Source organism: Microcaecilia unicolor, chromosome 6, assembly GCF_901765095.1.
Source record: "Microcaecilia unicolor chromosome 6, aMicUni1.1, whole genome shotgun sequence".
Taxonomy (NCBI): domain Eukaryota; kingdom Metazoa; phylum Chordata; class Amphibia; order Gymnophiona; family Siphonopidae; genus Microcaecilia; species Microcaecilia unicolor.
Window position 1 is genome coordinate 206,827,641 of NC_044036.1, and position 18,389 is coordinate 206,846,029.

General features: G+C 43.7%; 1 protein-coding gene across 10 annotated transcripts in view; it reads left to right on the forward strand.

Moving 5' to 3' along the window:
* Positions 1 to 4,862: 4,862 nt before the first annotated feature.
* CFH (complement factor H) overlaps positions 4,863 to 18,389 on the forward strand; it is a 463,465-nt gene continuing 449,938 nt past the window's right edge. For 4 of the 10 annotated variants that reach the window (XM_030205900.1, XM_030205904.1, XM_030205899.1 and 1 more), the window contains exon 1: positions 4,865 to 5,074. In XM_030205900.1, the coding sequence (XP_030061760.1) occupies positions 5,017 to 5,074 (58 nt within the window). In that variant the 5' untranslated portion in view covers positions 4,865 to 5,016. Of the gene's footprint in view, positions 5,075 to 18,389 lie in introns of all 10 variants that reach the window. The other 6 variants (XM_030205897.1, XM_030205902.1, XM_030205898.1 and 3 more) reach the window with 4 other exon arrangements.

Here is an 18,389-nt window from a genome sequence, read left to right on the forward strand (position 1 = left end):
ATGAACTATGTCCTGAGCCTATGTATCCTATGATAAGAATGTAGCCTGTTGGACTTTCTCTCTTCCAGGTGTGCCTCATGCAGCATAGCCTTCACAGTCAGGACCCCAGGGGTCATGATGGTTAGAAATTAACCAGTTGCTATACTCAGTTATAACTCAAAAGGTCCAAAGGAAAAGCAGAAACAAAGATTCAAATAAGTTCTTTCCTGAGAGATGTGCCATCTGCTTCCAGCAAAAATTCCTTTAGCCAAACAGGACATCAGAGAGACTCAGTAGGCAGCACGGGAAAGAAACTGCATCTGCTAAGGCCCTGATGCTCAAAACTGTGGCACTGTACTGAAAAGCACCAGAGAAATAGCACTGAAACAGCTTGCCACAACAACTCCCTAATGCAAATATAGGCACGCTCATAGCACTGAGCATTAGGAAGTTGTTTGGAAGTTAGGGGGAGGATGGTGCCTGGCACATATGCCCAGAACATCAGAGGGGGGAGGAGGAAGAGGTGCTGGTTGCCCAGCTCCGGACAGGACTGCAGCACTGCCAGCCAACTTGAAACCAGAAAAAAACTACCAAACCAAAAACTTAATACTGATAATCAGGACTGCTAGCACTTCACAGATCAAAACACATGTGAAAAAAAGTTGTTTATTAAGCCTAAATATCCACAAGCTATTGAAAGAGAGCCCTCAGAACATACCATCACTTTTAGGGCAATATCATTTTTTTTTGCCCGGTGGGATAGCACCTCTTTCATAGGGCTTTCTCTTATGTGCTATTACCACAGTCCAAAAGTGCTAACAAAATACTCATAAATAGTGCTCATAAAAAACGTGAACTTATCTTTTAGACGATTCTTTGACTGTCTCCGTCTTTCTCTCTTTACGGTCTTTGTTTTTTCTTTTTTCTTTTTGATGGAACACCCTTGTTGCATTTAACTCCCGGTCTCACCAACATAAATCGGTTTACGGTAGCTAGATTAGCTAGTGATAATTCTAGACTTTTCTGGAATATTCTAGTGCATGTTGAGGGCTCTTGTGAACCATTTATAGCGGTATCACTTGATGCCGAGAAAGCCTTTGATAGAATTGAATGGTCTTACTTGTTTCATACTTTGGCTTGGTTTAATTTTAGCCCCTCCTTTATTAAAATGATAAAGGTCTTATATACTAATCCGATAGCTTCAATCTCAGTGAATGGTAATAATTCTCAATTTTTTTTCTTCCTTTTTTTTCTGATGTAATAACATTTCAGATATCAGCTAGGTCCCTGAGAGCATTTAATGATAAAGCAAAAGTACCGGATTTGAGAGGTATTCACTATGCAGAAACAATAAAATGTGCATTCTCTGTGGCAGGTCCATTACTATGGAATTCTCTTCCAGGTCTGTTGAGATTTGTACATCTTTGAGGCAATTTAAGAAAGATCTAAAAACATATCTTCTTCTCCAGGCATTTAATGTCTGATAATTTTGAGGTCTCAATAGTGCAGGCAATGTTGTATTAGCATTCATTTAAAAAATGTTAAAGAAAAAAAAATAAATATCAGGTGTTTAAAAGAGCCTTGTATGTTGTATGAGGCATTTTCTACAAGCTAGTAACAAGGAGTATGGGTCTAGTATTGTGGAGAGAAGCCAAGAAAGACTTCTGCTGAATTATGTTACTCTCTGGAAAGTGAAAGGAGCAGCACTGTTTAAGTGAATGAATGTTGTTACACCCAGAATAAATGGTATTTTGTTTATCCAATAAAATAATACAACACATTGGGTGCGGGTATGCTAGTGTCCTAGAAACAAATCACAAAAATATCCGCTGCCAAAGAAATGACTATAGACTATACTATATTCAAAACTTATGTCCTTTGCAGGAAAAAAGGCCTTAAAGAGCTCCTAGATCATGATAAATCTATCGGAGCTGAAACAGATCACAAGGATCTGCCTTCATCATTGGCCAAAAAAACCTTTTATGATGTATATAGCTTCCTGCAGTATTGATAGTATCTGAATAACTGTACTTTTTATCGATTTTTATACTTTCTTATATTACATCACAATCAATGTTGGTACCAACACTTATCTTTAAAGGTGGTACTCTTGGACCGTGTTGCCACAACAGATGCTGTGCTGTCTTCACCTTCTATGCCCCGAGCCGACGGTGGCCAGCGTTTCGCAATGCTTCTTTGGGGTCTGTTATGATTGTGGTCATGACCCCTCTCAAACTTACCTTTTCCTGGTGGTCAGCTTAGCTGGCTTCTGTTTCGTTTGTCTGTCCTGTCTGAGCTGGCTCTCTCTCTCTCTGTGCTGGCAGCTTCCAGCAGCATGACTCTAATTGTCTCACTTTACTGTAGCTGTGGGTGTTGCCTGAGTTGCTCTACCTCTCTGGGTGTACTGGCTTCAAGTGCTGCATTGGTGTGGGTTGGGCCTCTATGGGTTTCAGTGTGCTTTCTGGGTCAGTGTGCTGTTGCCTGGGTCTAGGGAGTGTGACATCATCAGGGAGGGCCTTGATAAGGAAGTGGTGTTGTTTCCTTCAGAGCCTTTGCAACGGTGGTGTTTGCTTTAGGTAGGGTGGTGCAGTGTGCACTTCTGACTTTGTGTCTAGTTTCCCTGCTTGCTTTTGCTAAGGTCCAGGTTAGTGTTAGTGCAGTGTGCACTGGTGTCTGTGTGTTTAGCTTTCCTGCTTTTCCCTTGTGGTTTCCCTGCTTTTCCCTCTTGGTTTTGGAAGCATTGCGTTGTGTCTAGCTTGCTAGGGTAGTGCTTAGGAAGCACCTTGTTAGTTTTGTATCTAGCTTGCCAGAGTAGTGCTTAGGAAGCACCTTGTTAGTTTTGTGTCTAGCTTGCTAGGGTAGTGCTTAGGAAGCACCTTGTTAGTTTTATGTCTAGCTTGCAAGGGTAGTGCTTAGGAAGCTTGTTAGTTTTGTGTTTAGCTTGTTAGTATAGGGCTTAGGAAGTCCTTTTGTAGTGTAGGCCTAGGAGTGCCCTGGTTAGTCCAGTTCCTTGGAGCACTGCTGTCTCTTCTGTTTCCAGTCCTGGTCCCTGTGTCATCCGGTATCCGGTAAGTCCTGCCGGCCACTCGAACCCAAGGGCTCAACCCTTGGGGGGGGGGGGGGTAGTGGCCAATTGCAGGTGAAGCTGTACGGACCAGTCCAGTGTGCTCCAGTCCAGTGTGTTCCGGTCCGGTGTGTGTTCCAGTCTGGTGCACTCCAGTCCAGGGTGTTCCGGTCCGGTGTGTGTTCCAGTCCTGTGTCCTCCAGTCCGGGGGATTGCAGTCCCGTGTTCCAGTCCTGTGTCCTCCAGTCCGGGGGATTCCAGTCCATGTGTTCCGGCTCACTGGGCGGTGCCTGCAGTCCCTGCCAGTGCCGGTGTGTTTGCCCAGCGTTGGTTGGTGGGTTTTGCCTGCTGCTGTCGCTCCTCGTCAGCAGCCCAAGGGCTCACGTTTGCTCCAGAGCCCGGCCCTGCGGGCTCTGAACCTGAGAACCTGACAGGGTCTCAGTGCCGCACTGAAGATTTAAACACATAGGAACAGCATGAAGTTGATATAGCTACTGATACTTCTTATAAATATATATCATCAACTCTATAAGCAATCACAGTAATAGGAACAAGCACAGCTAAACTCCACAACGCTCTTCTTGTCATCTGACCAACCGCTCAGGGTCCATGTAATATAACAATGATGATGTCAGACGCTGTCAACAAGTCAGCCTATCAGTGACCTAGAAAAAATGGCACCATTCAACTCGAGAATTCAAATCAATTGGTTCTAAAGATCATAATTTGAAGATCCATTTCTGTTCTTGCTGCAAATGAACTCTTTGAAAATCTCCTCCACAGTTTGTCATATAGATTGCTCAGAGTATCACATACCACAGATCTTCAAAGGCGTGCTGGTGTCTCTTGCAATGTGTCACTAACAGTAGCCCAATCCTCTCGGTATTTATGGAGCTCTTATGTTCAGTGAGTCGTACTGACAGTGCTCTAGACGTCTGGCCAACATAAAGTTTATTACATGGGCATCTCAGGCAATAAACTACATGACTCGAACTACAGGTGGTGTTATGCTTAAGAGATGTCTCCTCTGGTTGAACGGATTAATGAACGTAGAGGTTTCCTCCATCAACGGGCAAAAAATGTGAGGGCTTGATTATTTGCTAGGCAGCTGCCTAGGCTGGGATGTGGTTGATACTTGAGAGGTTAGTAGTGGGCAGGGTACTTCAGCCATAGTAGAAAGTGATTTCCTCAGGGCCAGCCCTCTTAGCTACAGAAAGACAGCCTCGATTCAGTCTGTCCTTGGCTCTGGAGAAAGTTTTAGAACTGGGACAGATTAGGGTGCCCCCTAGTGGTGGCAACATCCATGATCTTAGTTACTCCCATTTTAATTTAACTCTGCATACCTCATTTAGGGCCTCTTTTACAAAGCTGCGCTATCGATTCCCAGTGCAGCAAATGAGAGGAAGCCCATTCAATTCCTATGGGCTTTCTCTCACTTGCCACGTGGAGATCGGTAGTACAGCTTTCTGAAAGAAGCTTTTTGCTACCAGAACCCGCCCTTCCCTATGTTCTTCTTCCTAAATCAGCTGCTTGTGTCTTCTTCTGACAGAGCTGAATACCTAATTTGTCTTTTTTAATCACTTAAACTCCTTATACATTTCCACACAGGCTGTTGCAGTTCAATGTGAGGTTTAAGCAAACTCTATTTTGGTTTATTCTCTAAACAAGACTCCCTCTAATCCTTTCAAAGGGTTACTGGTAAATGTGACTCCCAGGTTGCCTCCTGAATGCCCTGTGAAGGAGGAAGTGGATAGCTGGTATGCTGGGAAGAGCAATGCAAACAACTGATTAGGATTGCATTCTTTGCAGTTGTGTAACTTCTCTGACGGGATGTTGAAAGAGAGTTCAGTTTGAAGAGAACCTGAAATGAGGGGCTGAAAACAATCTTCTGTAGCTCTGAAGTTGTTTGATGAAGCAACTGGTCAGAGCTTAGTTCAACAGCAGCTTCTAACTATACCTGACCTACAGCTGAAATGGCTTTACTGGAATATATTATCCTTTTAATGCTTTGGGGTTCCTGTTCTGCAGAAGGTGAGGTGATTAAAAGCTGCAAAATGCATTTAATTAGGAAAATTTACATCAAAGTAATATATTGTAACAAGTTATTTTAAGGAACAGGTTAAAATCAGTTGCTTTATATTTTTGTTTAGCAAAATTCAACATCAAAACTCGAATTATTAACTAGTTTTGGTTTATTTTATCTACTTGCTCAGCTACAAGCAGTACAGAAGAATACTATTTTATTGAGGTTTTTAATATAAGCAAGATGATAAAGACCGTCTGAGGTTTTAGTTTAATATACTGGTTTCTGAGGTGATAAAACAGATACTGCTTTTTTCTCCAGAAAAGGGGATTCAAAAGGTTTACATCATAGAAAGTACATCATAAAAATAATACAATCTAATGTGTCAAAGCAGCAAAATATGACAAATACAGTAACAATATAAACTTCTCCTACTCTTATTATCCAATGTTGTCATGTTTAATATGTTGTAGGCTCTTAGGGTACTTAAACTTCTGCAATTTTCAGTTTGGAGAAGAGGCAGCAGTGGGGATATGAAGGAGATTTATAAAATCATTAGCGATATAGAACAAGTCAATAATGAATGGTTATGCTAAGAATAGAGGATGTTCTGTGAAACTAAAATGAGTGCTGGAATTTGTTGCCAGGGAATGTGATCAAGGCTAGTACCATAGCTGAGTTTGAAGAAATTCTGTACAAGTTTCTATAGGCCATCTCCATAAAAAATTAACTATATAGACTTGGGTGTCTCCATACTTCGGGGAGCAAATGAGAGGGGATGGGTTTATCTATAAGGATTTTCCAATCAATTCAGCTCAGCCACTGTCAGAGACAGGGTGTTGGACCTAATGGACCCTTCCTTGTTCTGCTTCTTCCTGGCTTTTTTAAATGTATTTATATTCTTTTATTCTTGTTAATTAAGTTATGACACTCATTGTCATCCAGTGATTGCTAGATAACAGAAATAAACAGGGGTATCAAGCTCCTTGAGTTTTCTGTACTGCTAAAAGCGTAGGTCAATCAATGCACATAAGGGCCCATTTTCTAACCTGGTGTTGCACTTAGCACTAAGTTTTTGCTGCTTTTTATTTATTTAGATTTGGAGATCTTATTTGAAATGTGATTAACATTCAGAGCCAGGTTATAGAGGGGCCCTTTTACTAAAGGGTTGATATGCAGCAACAGGCTTATTGTGCACAATTCCAGAACTACCACTGGGCTACTGCAGGAGCCCGGAAGAAGTTCCCTCCCCCAGCACGCGCCATTTCTGGAGCTATAAAAATATTTTCTATGTTTGTAGTGCTGGTGCTTACCTGGCTGTAGTTGAAGTTACTGCCAGGTTAGCATGGGAGCCCTTACCGCCACCTCAGTGGATGGCAATAAGTGCTCTCCCTCCTGCCCCTCGAAATGGCCGCACGGTAAGTGGTTGACTTACCATATGGCCATTTCTTTTTGGGCAAAAAGACAGCCTCTTACATACTGTGGTAAAAGGGGGCCTCCATAGACGCCCGGTATAAGAGGCTTGGAGAGGCTAAGCCTCCCCTGCTGTGCTCTGAGGGGTTTAAATTGTTGATTTACCTCCATCCTCACAGCAGGAGCTACAGTGAAAGCCCTCTAGCCTTGTGTAACCAGTTGCAGAAATTGGATTATGGTTTGTTTACCTTACTGCTGGGAGAGCAAGGGGGGGGGGGGGGGGGTTAGCTGGAGGTGTCCTGGGTTGCCAGGGAGATATTTAACGAGGATGACTTCCTGACCTGCACTGAGGACAGATAGTAGCAGAATCGGATACTGGACCAGCATGATCAGAAAAAGTCACCAGACAACAAAGGTAGAAAAGATCATTTTATTTTCATTATAGTGTTTGGAATATGTCCACTTTGACAATCAGGTGCTCAACATTAAAAGTTTATATTTATTTATTTATTTATGGCATTTTATCCCACATTAAACATGAATTAGGGTGTTTTGTGGCTCTACATGAGAATTGTGATGATATGATCCCTTGTTTCATATTGTTGACAGTCTGCATTTTCCGTATGGGTGGTATATTGGTGTATTAGATTCTGCCCAGTGTAATATTTATGGTACAGTAAGGTTCTGAGCGTGTTTTTGCACAAAGTTGTGCATAGTGTTTTGCAGTTGAGCGATCGTGCTTAGAATATGCTTTGAGCAACCACTTTATTCTTTGACATATGATACATATCTAATATCTACATTTAATAAAAGGTATTAATTGTGACTTTTATTTTTATTTATGGATTTAAGCTCCACCCCTGGCCCCACCCCTAACCCAGCCCCCTTTAGCCTCCCCAAACAATTGGGCCACCCACCGCCTATGAGTTTCCCTGTACCTCAAATATTTGAACTTTGTGCCCATGGAGAGGAGAGAAACCAGACAGTATGAATGGAACACTTTCTAAACATTCTGTTGGTTTGGGAAGAATAATAAAATGAAATGGTGTGATAGTGACATCTAATGGTTAGATATATTAACAGATTTGAAAAGATGGATTTGGCAGTTTAACCACAAAGTGCCAAAGTTCCAAGGGAACAGGTATTGTTGTGCTTCACTACAAGGAAGTTGTGCATATAGAAACCAGTAACAAACTGCAGAGTTCAGTCACCATACATGCCAACCAAAATGAAAGCTGTATGATTCAGTTACTAAGTTTCACAGTAAAATTTACAGCCAAGAAGTGATATACACATGTGAATCAGTAAGATCCAGCTCACGGAAGATAAGGGTGTGACAGCAGTAGAGGGAGAGTGCTTGGTGGGAAAAAATGTGGACCATGTCTCATGGAATTATTTCCGATTCATCTGCTTCTTCCCCAGGATTCATCTGCTTCTTCCCCAGGATTCATCTGCTTCTTCCCCAGGATTCTATATATGGATTGTGCATATATTTGTGCTCACGTCAAATCTACACATGCACCTCAATTGTTTAACAAGCCACTTAGTCATGATTATTGGTTGATAATGACCAATTATCTAAACTAATTGGCCATAATTGGAATTTACACATGTGCATTACTAGGTGTATTCTGTAAAGCGGTATGTGTAAATTCCAATGTGTGCAGCCAAATAGGAGGTGCAGTCATGAGCGGAGTGTGGGCGTGCAGGGCCTATCAATCGCAGATACATGCATGATTACAGAATTTAGGCCAGCATATATAGATTGTGTCACACGCATTTACACCAGCTTTTTACTGTTGTAAATGGATGCACCTAAACTTAGGCGTGTCCACCTGGCCCAGACGTATTCTATATACCACGTCTGAATTTAAGCGCATCTTATAGAATACGTCTAAGTATCTCTATTGGACATGCCTAGATTCTAAGTGCCATATATAGAATCCTTGTGTGCTTCTATTCTGTTTGTTTGTGTGTGTGTGCGTATGTGTGTGTCACTGTCTGTGGGAGTAGGGAGGTTGTTTTTGTTTAGCTTAGTGTGTGACTAGAAGAGAAGAGGGAAAGGTTGTTTGAGAGTAATTTTCTATCTGCTGTGCTTCAGTGTATCAAAGTTTTTCTGGCTGCAGAAGTTGGAAATACTTCTTCTATAGAAATGCATTTGGGCCAATTTTAGGGGACTTTATTTCTCTAGAACCCCCAGTCCTGATCTGGGCCATTTTTGAAGCTCATGTGTCTTTTTGCCAGGTATTCCCCTATATCAAAATATGGTCCTGGTCTATTACATTTTCAGAAAGATATTTTGCCCCCAGACAGATAAACACAAACCCCTTATGTACAATTTTTTTCCAACATCCATTAGGTTGAGAGGAATAAATAGGTACCAGATTAGGGCCAGTAGAAACAGCAGCTTTCACCTTCACTTTCTTTTGGAGGTAAAACCAAGGCAAATTTCTATGATCTGGCTTCCATAAGTGGCAATGACATATCAGGATTAAGGCTGCGACAGCAACTCCAGTAGTTGGTAAGTAGGACCTGTGCTGGGCAGACCTCTATGGTCTGTGCCCCAAACTTGGCAGGGAGAGATAGAGATTAATTATGCCAGTGTTTAATCATGAAAAAGTGGAACCTGTTGTTCAAGCCTCCTGAAATCTGTTACCGTAAGATCTCAGTTTCTTGATGTATAACCTCAGCATATCAATACACCTTGAAGTCTCTTTATATTTCTGAAATGTCCTTTATTGAATAACAAATAGTTTACTCAAAAATCAGAAGAGGTGTCTCTTAGCACAGAGCCTTCGTATTCTGAAAGCTGCCTCATTGGATGGAATCAGAGACCAAGAAGTTACATAGGCAGAGCAGCTCACAGATGGGAGATTGAAAATGCAATATCTCATTGGCAAGATATGTATGAGGTAAAAAACCGAGTTCTCTCCAGGGAGTCTATGAGGACAAGTGCTGACAGAAATAAGTTGGAGACAGCTACCAAGTCAGCCAGTGAGAGCACCTGGACAGGAGAGGTGGGGGGGCTCCCTCAAGCCCACAAAACAAGATGCCAAGAAGACCAATGAGAACAGAGCCAAGTTAGGCTGAGCAAAAAAGTTCTAGGCAACAGCACACCAATAATAACAGTTTCCTAAACCATTGTGTCTGCACTACCTGTGAACTACATTTCACATAATGCCTTGCTTATATAACATTACAGCGACCTACAGTAAAACATTAAACACATTACAGGAATCTATCCCAACCAGGCAAGGCTGTCAAAGGTCAGAACACCTGTGCAGAGTGTTAGATATAACTCTGGCCACCATAATGGGTAGACTAAATGGATCATGCAGGTTTTTGCTTACATTTATTACTATGTTACTATTTGGGTTATCATAGAAGTAGATAGTTCAAAGCTGCTTCCCCCATGGTGTTCTGTAAGCACTGAAGCTGGGACCAGTGGCATAGCAAGGGCGGGGCAGTCCGCCCCGGGTGCATGCTGAAGGGTGCAGAGAGCAGCCGCGTGCCTGTCGGTTACTTCCTGTTCTGGGGCAGAGGGAGCAGGGAGCCAGCGGAGCCGACAGGCGTGCGGCTGCTCTCTGTACCCCCCCAGCAGCCAAGAATGCATCTGGGGGGGGGGCGCTTGATGCGCCGGGGAGGGGCGTTTCATTGCACACCATGGGGAGGGTGTCGTGCTGTACCATGGGGGGACGGATGCCGCTGCACCCGGGGGGGGGGGGTGCGCAGCGGCGATCCGCCCCTGGTGGCAGCCGACCTAGGATTGCCACTGGCTGGGACTGCTGGTGTTGAGGGAATGGGTGGGAGTGCAACTACATCCAAAAGTGCCAGTTTAGCCAGCTTTTCCACAGCAAGGGTTAGTGTTGACCCTTATGCTAAAATAAAACAAACAACCTTAAGAGACTTCCAGGGAGGGGACTCTAGTGATAGCTGAGTTGTGCAGTTAAGTTGATGACAGTAGCCCAGTAGATTCAGGGTGCTTAAATCAAGCCCATTCTGAGATTAATCATCTTGTAAACTGGTTTGTTTGTTACATCTTTCTGGGGTTGTCCTTTATTTGTCTTCCATCCATTTTGGCAGTGGCTGTGTTCGTTCTCTCTCTCTTTTAAGGAATATATACCTTTCCATCATAGTATCAATTCACTAAACCTCCAAGACATAGTGCTAGTAAACTACTAAGTTATAAATAAGTGAGTAAGTGAACCTTGACTTCCTTCACTGACTCTTGTGCAAAACAGATGTGAAAATGGTTAGTTGTTTAGGGATTGTCAGTATGCATGGTTTACAATCTCAATGCATTGTTGCTATCAGTTCTTTTTTGGGAGAGCGTGCCCTGCCCCCTCTGCTGGGGAGGTGACCAGCTGGCAAGTATAGCAAATTGTGGGGTGGGGCCAGTTGCAGACAGTTACAGTAAAAAATACTGTTCACGTTTTTTTAAGTTTGTATGTGGAAAGGCTGGAAAAAAGGAGGATTAGAACAGGAAAGAAATGAGAATATAGACAGATATCAACCTGTTAGATAAAATGAAAGATTTGTTATGTGATACTTTGAATGATCATGTTGATTTCTAGTGGGAATCCTCATTCATGCCATTCATTTTTGGAATGAAGACAGGAACATATTCAATGTAATGACAGTTTATAAATTTTGAAAAAGGTGCCAGTGATAATCCAGGAAATAACAGACTAGTTAGCCTGATGTCAGTGTTGGCAAAATGGTAGAAAGACTATTATATAGAACAAAATTATTGAACACTTAGAGAAATATGGTTTATTGGGACAGTATCAACATAGATTTATCCATGGGAAGTCTTGCCTTACCAATCTGTTTCAGTTTTTTGAAGGTATGAATAAACATGTGGATGTAGTATATCTTGTCTTTCAGAAAGTTTTTGACAATGTCTCATGATAGACTCCTGAGATTAAAAAGCCATTGGATAGGATGCAATGTCCTGCTGTGGATTGGGAACTGGCTAAATTATAAAAAAACAGAAAGTAGAGTTAAATGGCCAGCTCTCTCAGTGTGGGGAAGTGAATAGTGGACTACCACAGGCATCTGTACTGGAACCAATGTTTAACATATTTATAAATGATCTCAAAATGAGAATGATAAGTGAAGTAATCAAATTTGCAGTTGTCATAAAATTATTAGAAGTTGTTAATTGCATCCAGACAGAGAAATTGCAGGAGAACCTTGGGAGACTGAAAGACTGGGCATCCAGATGGTAGATAAAATTTATTGTGAATAAGTGTAAAGTGATGTACATTAGGGACAATAAATCAAATTATAGCTATACGATGCTAGGTTCCAAATTAGGAGTCACCACTCAGAAAATGGATCTAGGTGTTATTATGGACAAAGTGTTAAAGTATTATGCTTACAGAGCTGGATTAGGGCAAACAAGATGTGCTTGTTTGAGGGGGGCCCTCTCAGATGTGCTCAGGATTCAGGATACTAGCAGCCTTATTTTCGAAAGAGAAAGATGCCCATATTTCGACCCAAATCGGGAGATGGGCGTCTTTCTCCCGTGGGCGCCCAAATCGGTATAATCGAAAGCCGATTTTGGGCGTCTTCAACTGCAATCTTTCGCGGAAACGGGCAAAGTTGACAGGAGTGTGTCGGAGGCGTGGTGAAGGCGGGGCTGGGGCGTGTTTATCGGCCGAGGAGAGATGGCTGCCCTCGGCCGATAATCGAAAAAAGAAAGGTGTTTTTAGCGCGAATTTGGGTCACTTTTTGGACCCTTTTTTTTCACGAACAAGTCCCAAACAAGTGCCCTAAATGACCAGATGACCACCAAAGGGAATCGGGGATGACCACCCCTGACTCCCCCAGTGGTCACTAACCCACTCCCACAAAAAAAAAAAACTTTAAGAACTTGTCTTTTCCAGCCTGTATGCCAGCTTCAAATGCCATACCCAGCTCCATCACAGCAGTATGCAGGCCCCTGGAGCAGTTGTTAGTGGGTGCAGTGGACGTCAGCCAGGTGGACCCAGGCCCATCCCCCCTACCTGTTACACTTGTGGTGGTAAATGGGAGCGCTCCAAACTGCCCCCAAAACCCACTGTACCCACATCTAGGTGCCCCCCTTCAGCCATAAGTGCTATGGTAATGGTGTAGAGTTGTGGGCAGTGGGTTTTGGGGGGGCTCAGCACTCAAGGGAAGGGAGATATGGACTTGGGAGGTATTTTTTTTTAATTGTTACAAGTGCCCCCTAGAGTGCCCGGTTGGTGTCCTGGCATGTGAGGAGGACCAGTGCACTACGAATCCTGGCCCCTCCCACTACCCAATGTCTTGGATTTGTTCATTTTTGAGCTGGGGGCCTTCGGTTTCCATTATAGCTGAAAAACGTAACTGCCCAGCTCAAATCTGCACAAATCCGATGCATTTGCCTGGCACAAACCGTATTATCAAAAAAAAAGATGGACGCCCATTTTTTTCGAAAATACGGTCTGTCCCGCCCCTTCAAGTACCCGTTCTTGGAGATAGACACCCATGGAGATGGGTGTTCACGTTCAATTATGCCCCTCCACGATTCCCAACTAACTTGATTTTTTTCAGGTTTCAAAAAAATGTGTAAACTACTTGTCTGAAAACCAGGAGGATGGCTATCTAGCTTATTTTCAAACGAGAAGGCTGGCCATCTTCCGACACAAATTGGGAGATGGCCGGCCATCTCCTGAAGCCGGCGAAATCGGTATAATCGAAAGCCGATTTTTGCCGGCTTCAACTGCTTTCTGTCGCAGGGCCGGTCAAACTTCAAGGGGGCGTTTCGGCAGGGTATGGAAGGTGGGATGGGGGCGTGGTTACGAGATGGCCGGCTTTGGCCGATAATGGAAAAAAGAAGGCCGGCTCTGAGGAGCATTTCACCAGCTTCACTTGGTCCATTTATTTTTAGGACCAAGTCTCAAAAAAGTGCCCCAACTGAGCAGACGACCACCGGAGGGAATCGGGGATGACCTCCCCTTACTCCCCCAGTGGTCACCAACCCCCTCCCACCTAAAATAAAATTAAAAATCATTTGCCAGCCTCTATGCCAGCCTGAAATGTCATACCCAGCTCCATGACAGCAGTATGCAGGTCCCTGGAGCAGTTTTTAGTGGGTGCAGTACACTTCAGGCAGGTGGACCTAGGTCCATCCCCCCCTGCCTGTTACACTTGTGGTGGTAAGTGTTGAGCCCTCCAAACCCCCCAAAACCCACTGTACCCACGTGTAGGTGCCCCCTTCACCCCTAAGGGCTATGGTAGTGGTGCACAGTTGTGGGGATTGGGTTTGGGGGGGGATTTGGGGGGGATTTGGGGGGGGATTTGGGGGGCTCAGCACCCAAGGTAAGGGAGGTATGCACCTGGGAGCAATTTTTGAAGTCCACTGCAGTGCCCCCTAGGGTGGCCGGTTGGTGTCCTGGCATGTCAGGGGGATCAGTGCACTACAAATGCTGGCCCTTCCCATGACCAAATGCCTTGGATTTGGCCGGGTTTGAGATGGCCGGCCTTGGTTTCCATTATCGGCGAAAACCGATGCCGGCCATCTCAAACCCGGCCATCTCTGACATTTGGCTGGCCCGAACCGTATTATTGAAATGAAAGATGGCCAGCCATCTTTTTCGATAATACGGTTTGGGGCCGCTGTTTGCGGCGCCTGCCATATAGATGGCCGGCGCTGTTTGATTATGCCCCTCCACGTGACTAGCTCTGTATAGGATCTTTGGAGGATCAGAGCTAATGAGTGTTCTGGTGGGGGGAGGGGGAGAGAGGAATTGTTGAAGAGGAATAGGACTGAAGAATAGGGGAAAGTATGAAGGGTCTGCTGTCTGGCTGAGAAAAAGAACTGGCAACAAATGCCAGAATTTTACATACTGTTTGGCAGACCTGGTGGTGGTGGTGGGAAGAGGGGGCACTGCATGGATGAGAGTATGAGCAGCAGGACAGCACTAGAAAAGAGAGCTGGAGAGTGCATGCACTTGGGTATATTTCTGCATCTCTGGTGAGGCCAAGCTGGGGTAAAAGGGGCCCTGCACTATAAGCGGTGGCCATGTTTGCCATGCACCAGGGCCCCTTTTACTGCAGCAGATGAAAATAGACATAAATGAAATGGCTGTGCAGTAAGTTCGCATTTGCCGCACGGTCATTTTTTTTTTGGGGGGGGGGGGCATTTACTGCTACCCATTGAGGTGGCAGTATGGGCTCTCACGCTAACCCTGAGGAAATATTTTTTCAATATTTCTGCTATCACTGGAAATTGTGCGTGGTGTGGGTGGTACTACCGCTGGCACCTGCGTTAGGTCGGCGGTAGTTCCGAGTTAGGCTGTATTGAGAGAGTTGTAACCAGCAGAAGAAAGGAGGTGTTGATGCTCCTGTACAAGTCGTTGGTGAGGCCCCACCTGCAGGATTGTGTTCAGTCTTGGAGGCCGCATCTTGCTAAGGGTATAAAAAGACTTGAAACGGTAGAAAGAAAAGCTACAAAAATGGTAGGATTTGCATTGCAAGACGTACGAGAGACTTACTGACCTGAAAAAATTAAGGAGTTCTTTTACACAGTTGCGGTAAGCCCAATGCAGGCTTATTGTTCGATCTTCCAGGACTACCACCGGCCCAACGCGGTCGCCGGCGATAGTCCCACCCCGAGCACACACCGTTTCCAAGGGAAAAAGAAAACTCCCGGAAATAGCTTGCACAGTGGTAACCCAGCAGTAATCACTGCCCGGTTACTTCCGGGTTACCGTGGCAGCCCTTATCACCACCTCAATGGGTTGCAGTAAGGGCTCCCTACTGCATGGCCATGTGTGTCTGGGGGATTTTTACTCACTGAAGTCCCATAATGTACCAGGATAGGGTTGAGGAAATCCAGGACTGGTTCAGAATTTTTCCTCCTGGAACTGGGTAGCTTGGCAACTTTCCAGCTGTACCCATTAAGCCTCTCCATTCAAAGCATGTGTTTGCATAGTCCCCATGCTCACTCACAAACTATTATACTATCATACCTACAGCTAGGCTGTAGGTGAAATGATGGTGGGGGAGGTAGTCCCTGGTAGAGGGGCCCACAAAGAGATGTTTGCCTAGGGCCCAATATAGTATTAATCCAGCCCTGTCTGCTCAGTGTGTGGTGGTAACCAAAAAAGGAAACAAAATGTTAAAGAAAGGAACAGATAATGAAACAAAGAATATCATAATGCCTCTGCAAAGCTATTTGTTGCCACATCTCAAAAAAAGATATAGCTGAATTAGAAAAGGTACAAGGAAGGATGACCAAAATAACAAAGAGGGTGGATCTCCTCTCATATGATGAAAGGCTAAAGTAGTTAGGATTCTTCAGTATGAAGAAGAGACAGCTGAGGGGAGATATGATAGAGGTCTATCAAAGTAACAACTGGAGTGGAATGGGTTAACTGCAAATTAATTGTCTACTCTTTCAAAAAGTACAAAGACAAAGAGACAAGCCATTAAATTGTATAGTAATATATTTTCACTCATTGCATAGTTTGTGATGAATGCAGTTAATGTAGCTGCATTTAAAAAAAAGATTTGGATAAATTTCTGGAGGTAAAGTCCATAAACAGTTAGGGTAGACATGTGGAAAGCCACAGCTTATCCTTGTGAGTAAGTAGTATGAAATCTTACTACTTTTTGGGATTGTGTCAGGTACTTGTGACCTGGATTGGCCACTATTAGAAACAGTATATTGGTCTAGATGGATGATTGATCTGTCAGTTATCTTCTAATGATAGCAAAGTGTGATCCGTAGGGCCAGACTCACACTTGTGTGTGTGTGTGTGTGTTGGGGGGGGGGGGGGGGACTATCAATGCAGTAAATCATGGATTAGAATGATACAATAATTTGTGCAGAGTTTACAGTAAAAAAAAAAAAAAGAAACCCTTTTATTCCCAATGCAGTAAACTATTGCCATGTGACATTAAAACAAATGTGCACTGATGGAGGATAAAAGGATTGAGAGGGAAAGACACAGGGACCCCGACAAGGTCCAGAGAACAGAGGGGGGATCCTGGTTTTGAATAAAGAGACTCAGCTGAGAGAAAGAATATATTCGTTCCTTGCTGGCGAGCAAGAGCCAAAGTGAATGGTGACAGCACAGCAAGGAGGAAGTGGCCCCGGGCTGAGGAATGGGAGTGGGATCGGGAGTGGCCCACTGGTTGAATGAAAAGAGATGTCCCTTAACCAGAGATGTGATACCAGGATGGGACAGACTTGGAAAACTGTTGGGGTCCTGTGAAGCGAACTTGTTCCTTGCAAACTGTGTATATGGTTAATTTTGAGTTGAATATTGTTTTGTTCCAGTAAAGTAACACTGTTCAAAAAAAAAAACATCTTTGGCATGATTTTCTCTGGGGCTAGAAGTCAGAGTCTGTTGGATGAGAGACTCTCCACCCTACCTGAAATAATTCTGGACCCAACCTATGCCCTACAATGTGATTGGTTTTGTGTACCCAGTCCTAGCTCCATCCCCAAAGAGGTAAGCTAGAGACATAAGTAAACCACACCCCAGGATCAGGGTTACATTAAAACAGCACACACTGCTGTATTAATTTGCAACAGTTTGCTGCATCATGAATAAAATCCTCCATTCCTATCAGTGCTTCAGTGGGGATTGACAGGATGGGAGATACTTAAAAAAAGATAGCTGGTGAGACTTCCCTAACCCCACCCATTCCCAGATCTCTTTCAGAACCCTCCTCCTGGGGTTACCTGATCCAGAGCACCACTGGCCTTAGCATCACCACACGGAGGCCCTAGAGTGCCTCTGATACAGCTAGACCTCCTTGGAACAATTATACTTACTTGGTCTAGGGAGATGTCCAGCACCATCCTCCACATCCCAGTTTCATCTTGAAAAATGGTGATGCTCAAAGCCTAGAAGTAAATTCCAACTAAGGGACGAACACCATCATTTTACAATATGGTGGTGGTGAGAGAGAGAGATACTGCTGGTAAGTATAATTGGTCCAAGAAGTAGTGTCTAGCTTCATTTGAGGCTCTCTGGGCTATGGCTTTGCTATGCCAAGTGCTGTAGCTTGTGTTGCCCAAATCAAGCATGGGTGCCAGCTTCTTGGGCCATGAATCTTCTGATGTGAAGGGTTGCACTACAGCTAAGTTGACCCTGCTCTTTGTGCACAGGTTAATTTTTTAGCATCTAGCTTATTTGGAAAGTATATAAGAACATAAGAATAGCCATACTGGGTCAGACTGATGGTCCATCTAGTCCAGTATCCTTCTTGATCTAACAGTCCCATGGATTCCTTTGCAGGCTTTTTGCTTCTGATATACCCGAAAAGTTATTACTATGAGTTTCTGCTTCTGTGATTGTATATCATTTTTTACTTTTACTTAAAGTTTTGTATAATTCTTTGATAGTATGTAATTATCCCAAGGATTTGCCTTGGTTTTTGTCTTATTGTAAACCGCTTAGATCCATTTGGTACAGAGCAATATATAAGCCTGATGTAAAGTTTCCCTTCATATTCTCTTTTAGCCTTCTTTATCAGTGCTTTGCATTACAGAATGACACGGGTATGGGGACGGGGACACAGCCCGTGGGGACGGTGCATGGACAGAGCCTGTGGGGATGGGGCAGGGACGGGACGGTGATGGGGACAGAGTCTGTGAGGATGGGGACAAACTTTTTCCCTGTATCACTTTGTACTTTGAAGTCTGTTAATCAACTGGACTGTTATTTATGTTTGATTGATGCAGATGACAGTATTTTTACTTTTTGGAAAAACAAGCAAACATTTATTTATTTATTGCATTTGTATCCCACATTTTCCCACCTATTTGCAGGCTCAATGTGGCTTACATTATTCCGTAATGGCAATCGCCATTTCCGGAATGAGAAATACAAAGTGGTATTGCATTAAAGTTCATAAGTGACAGAGTAGATTAAGCAGTCAAGTATA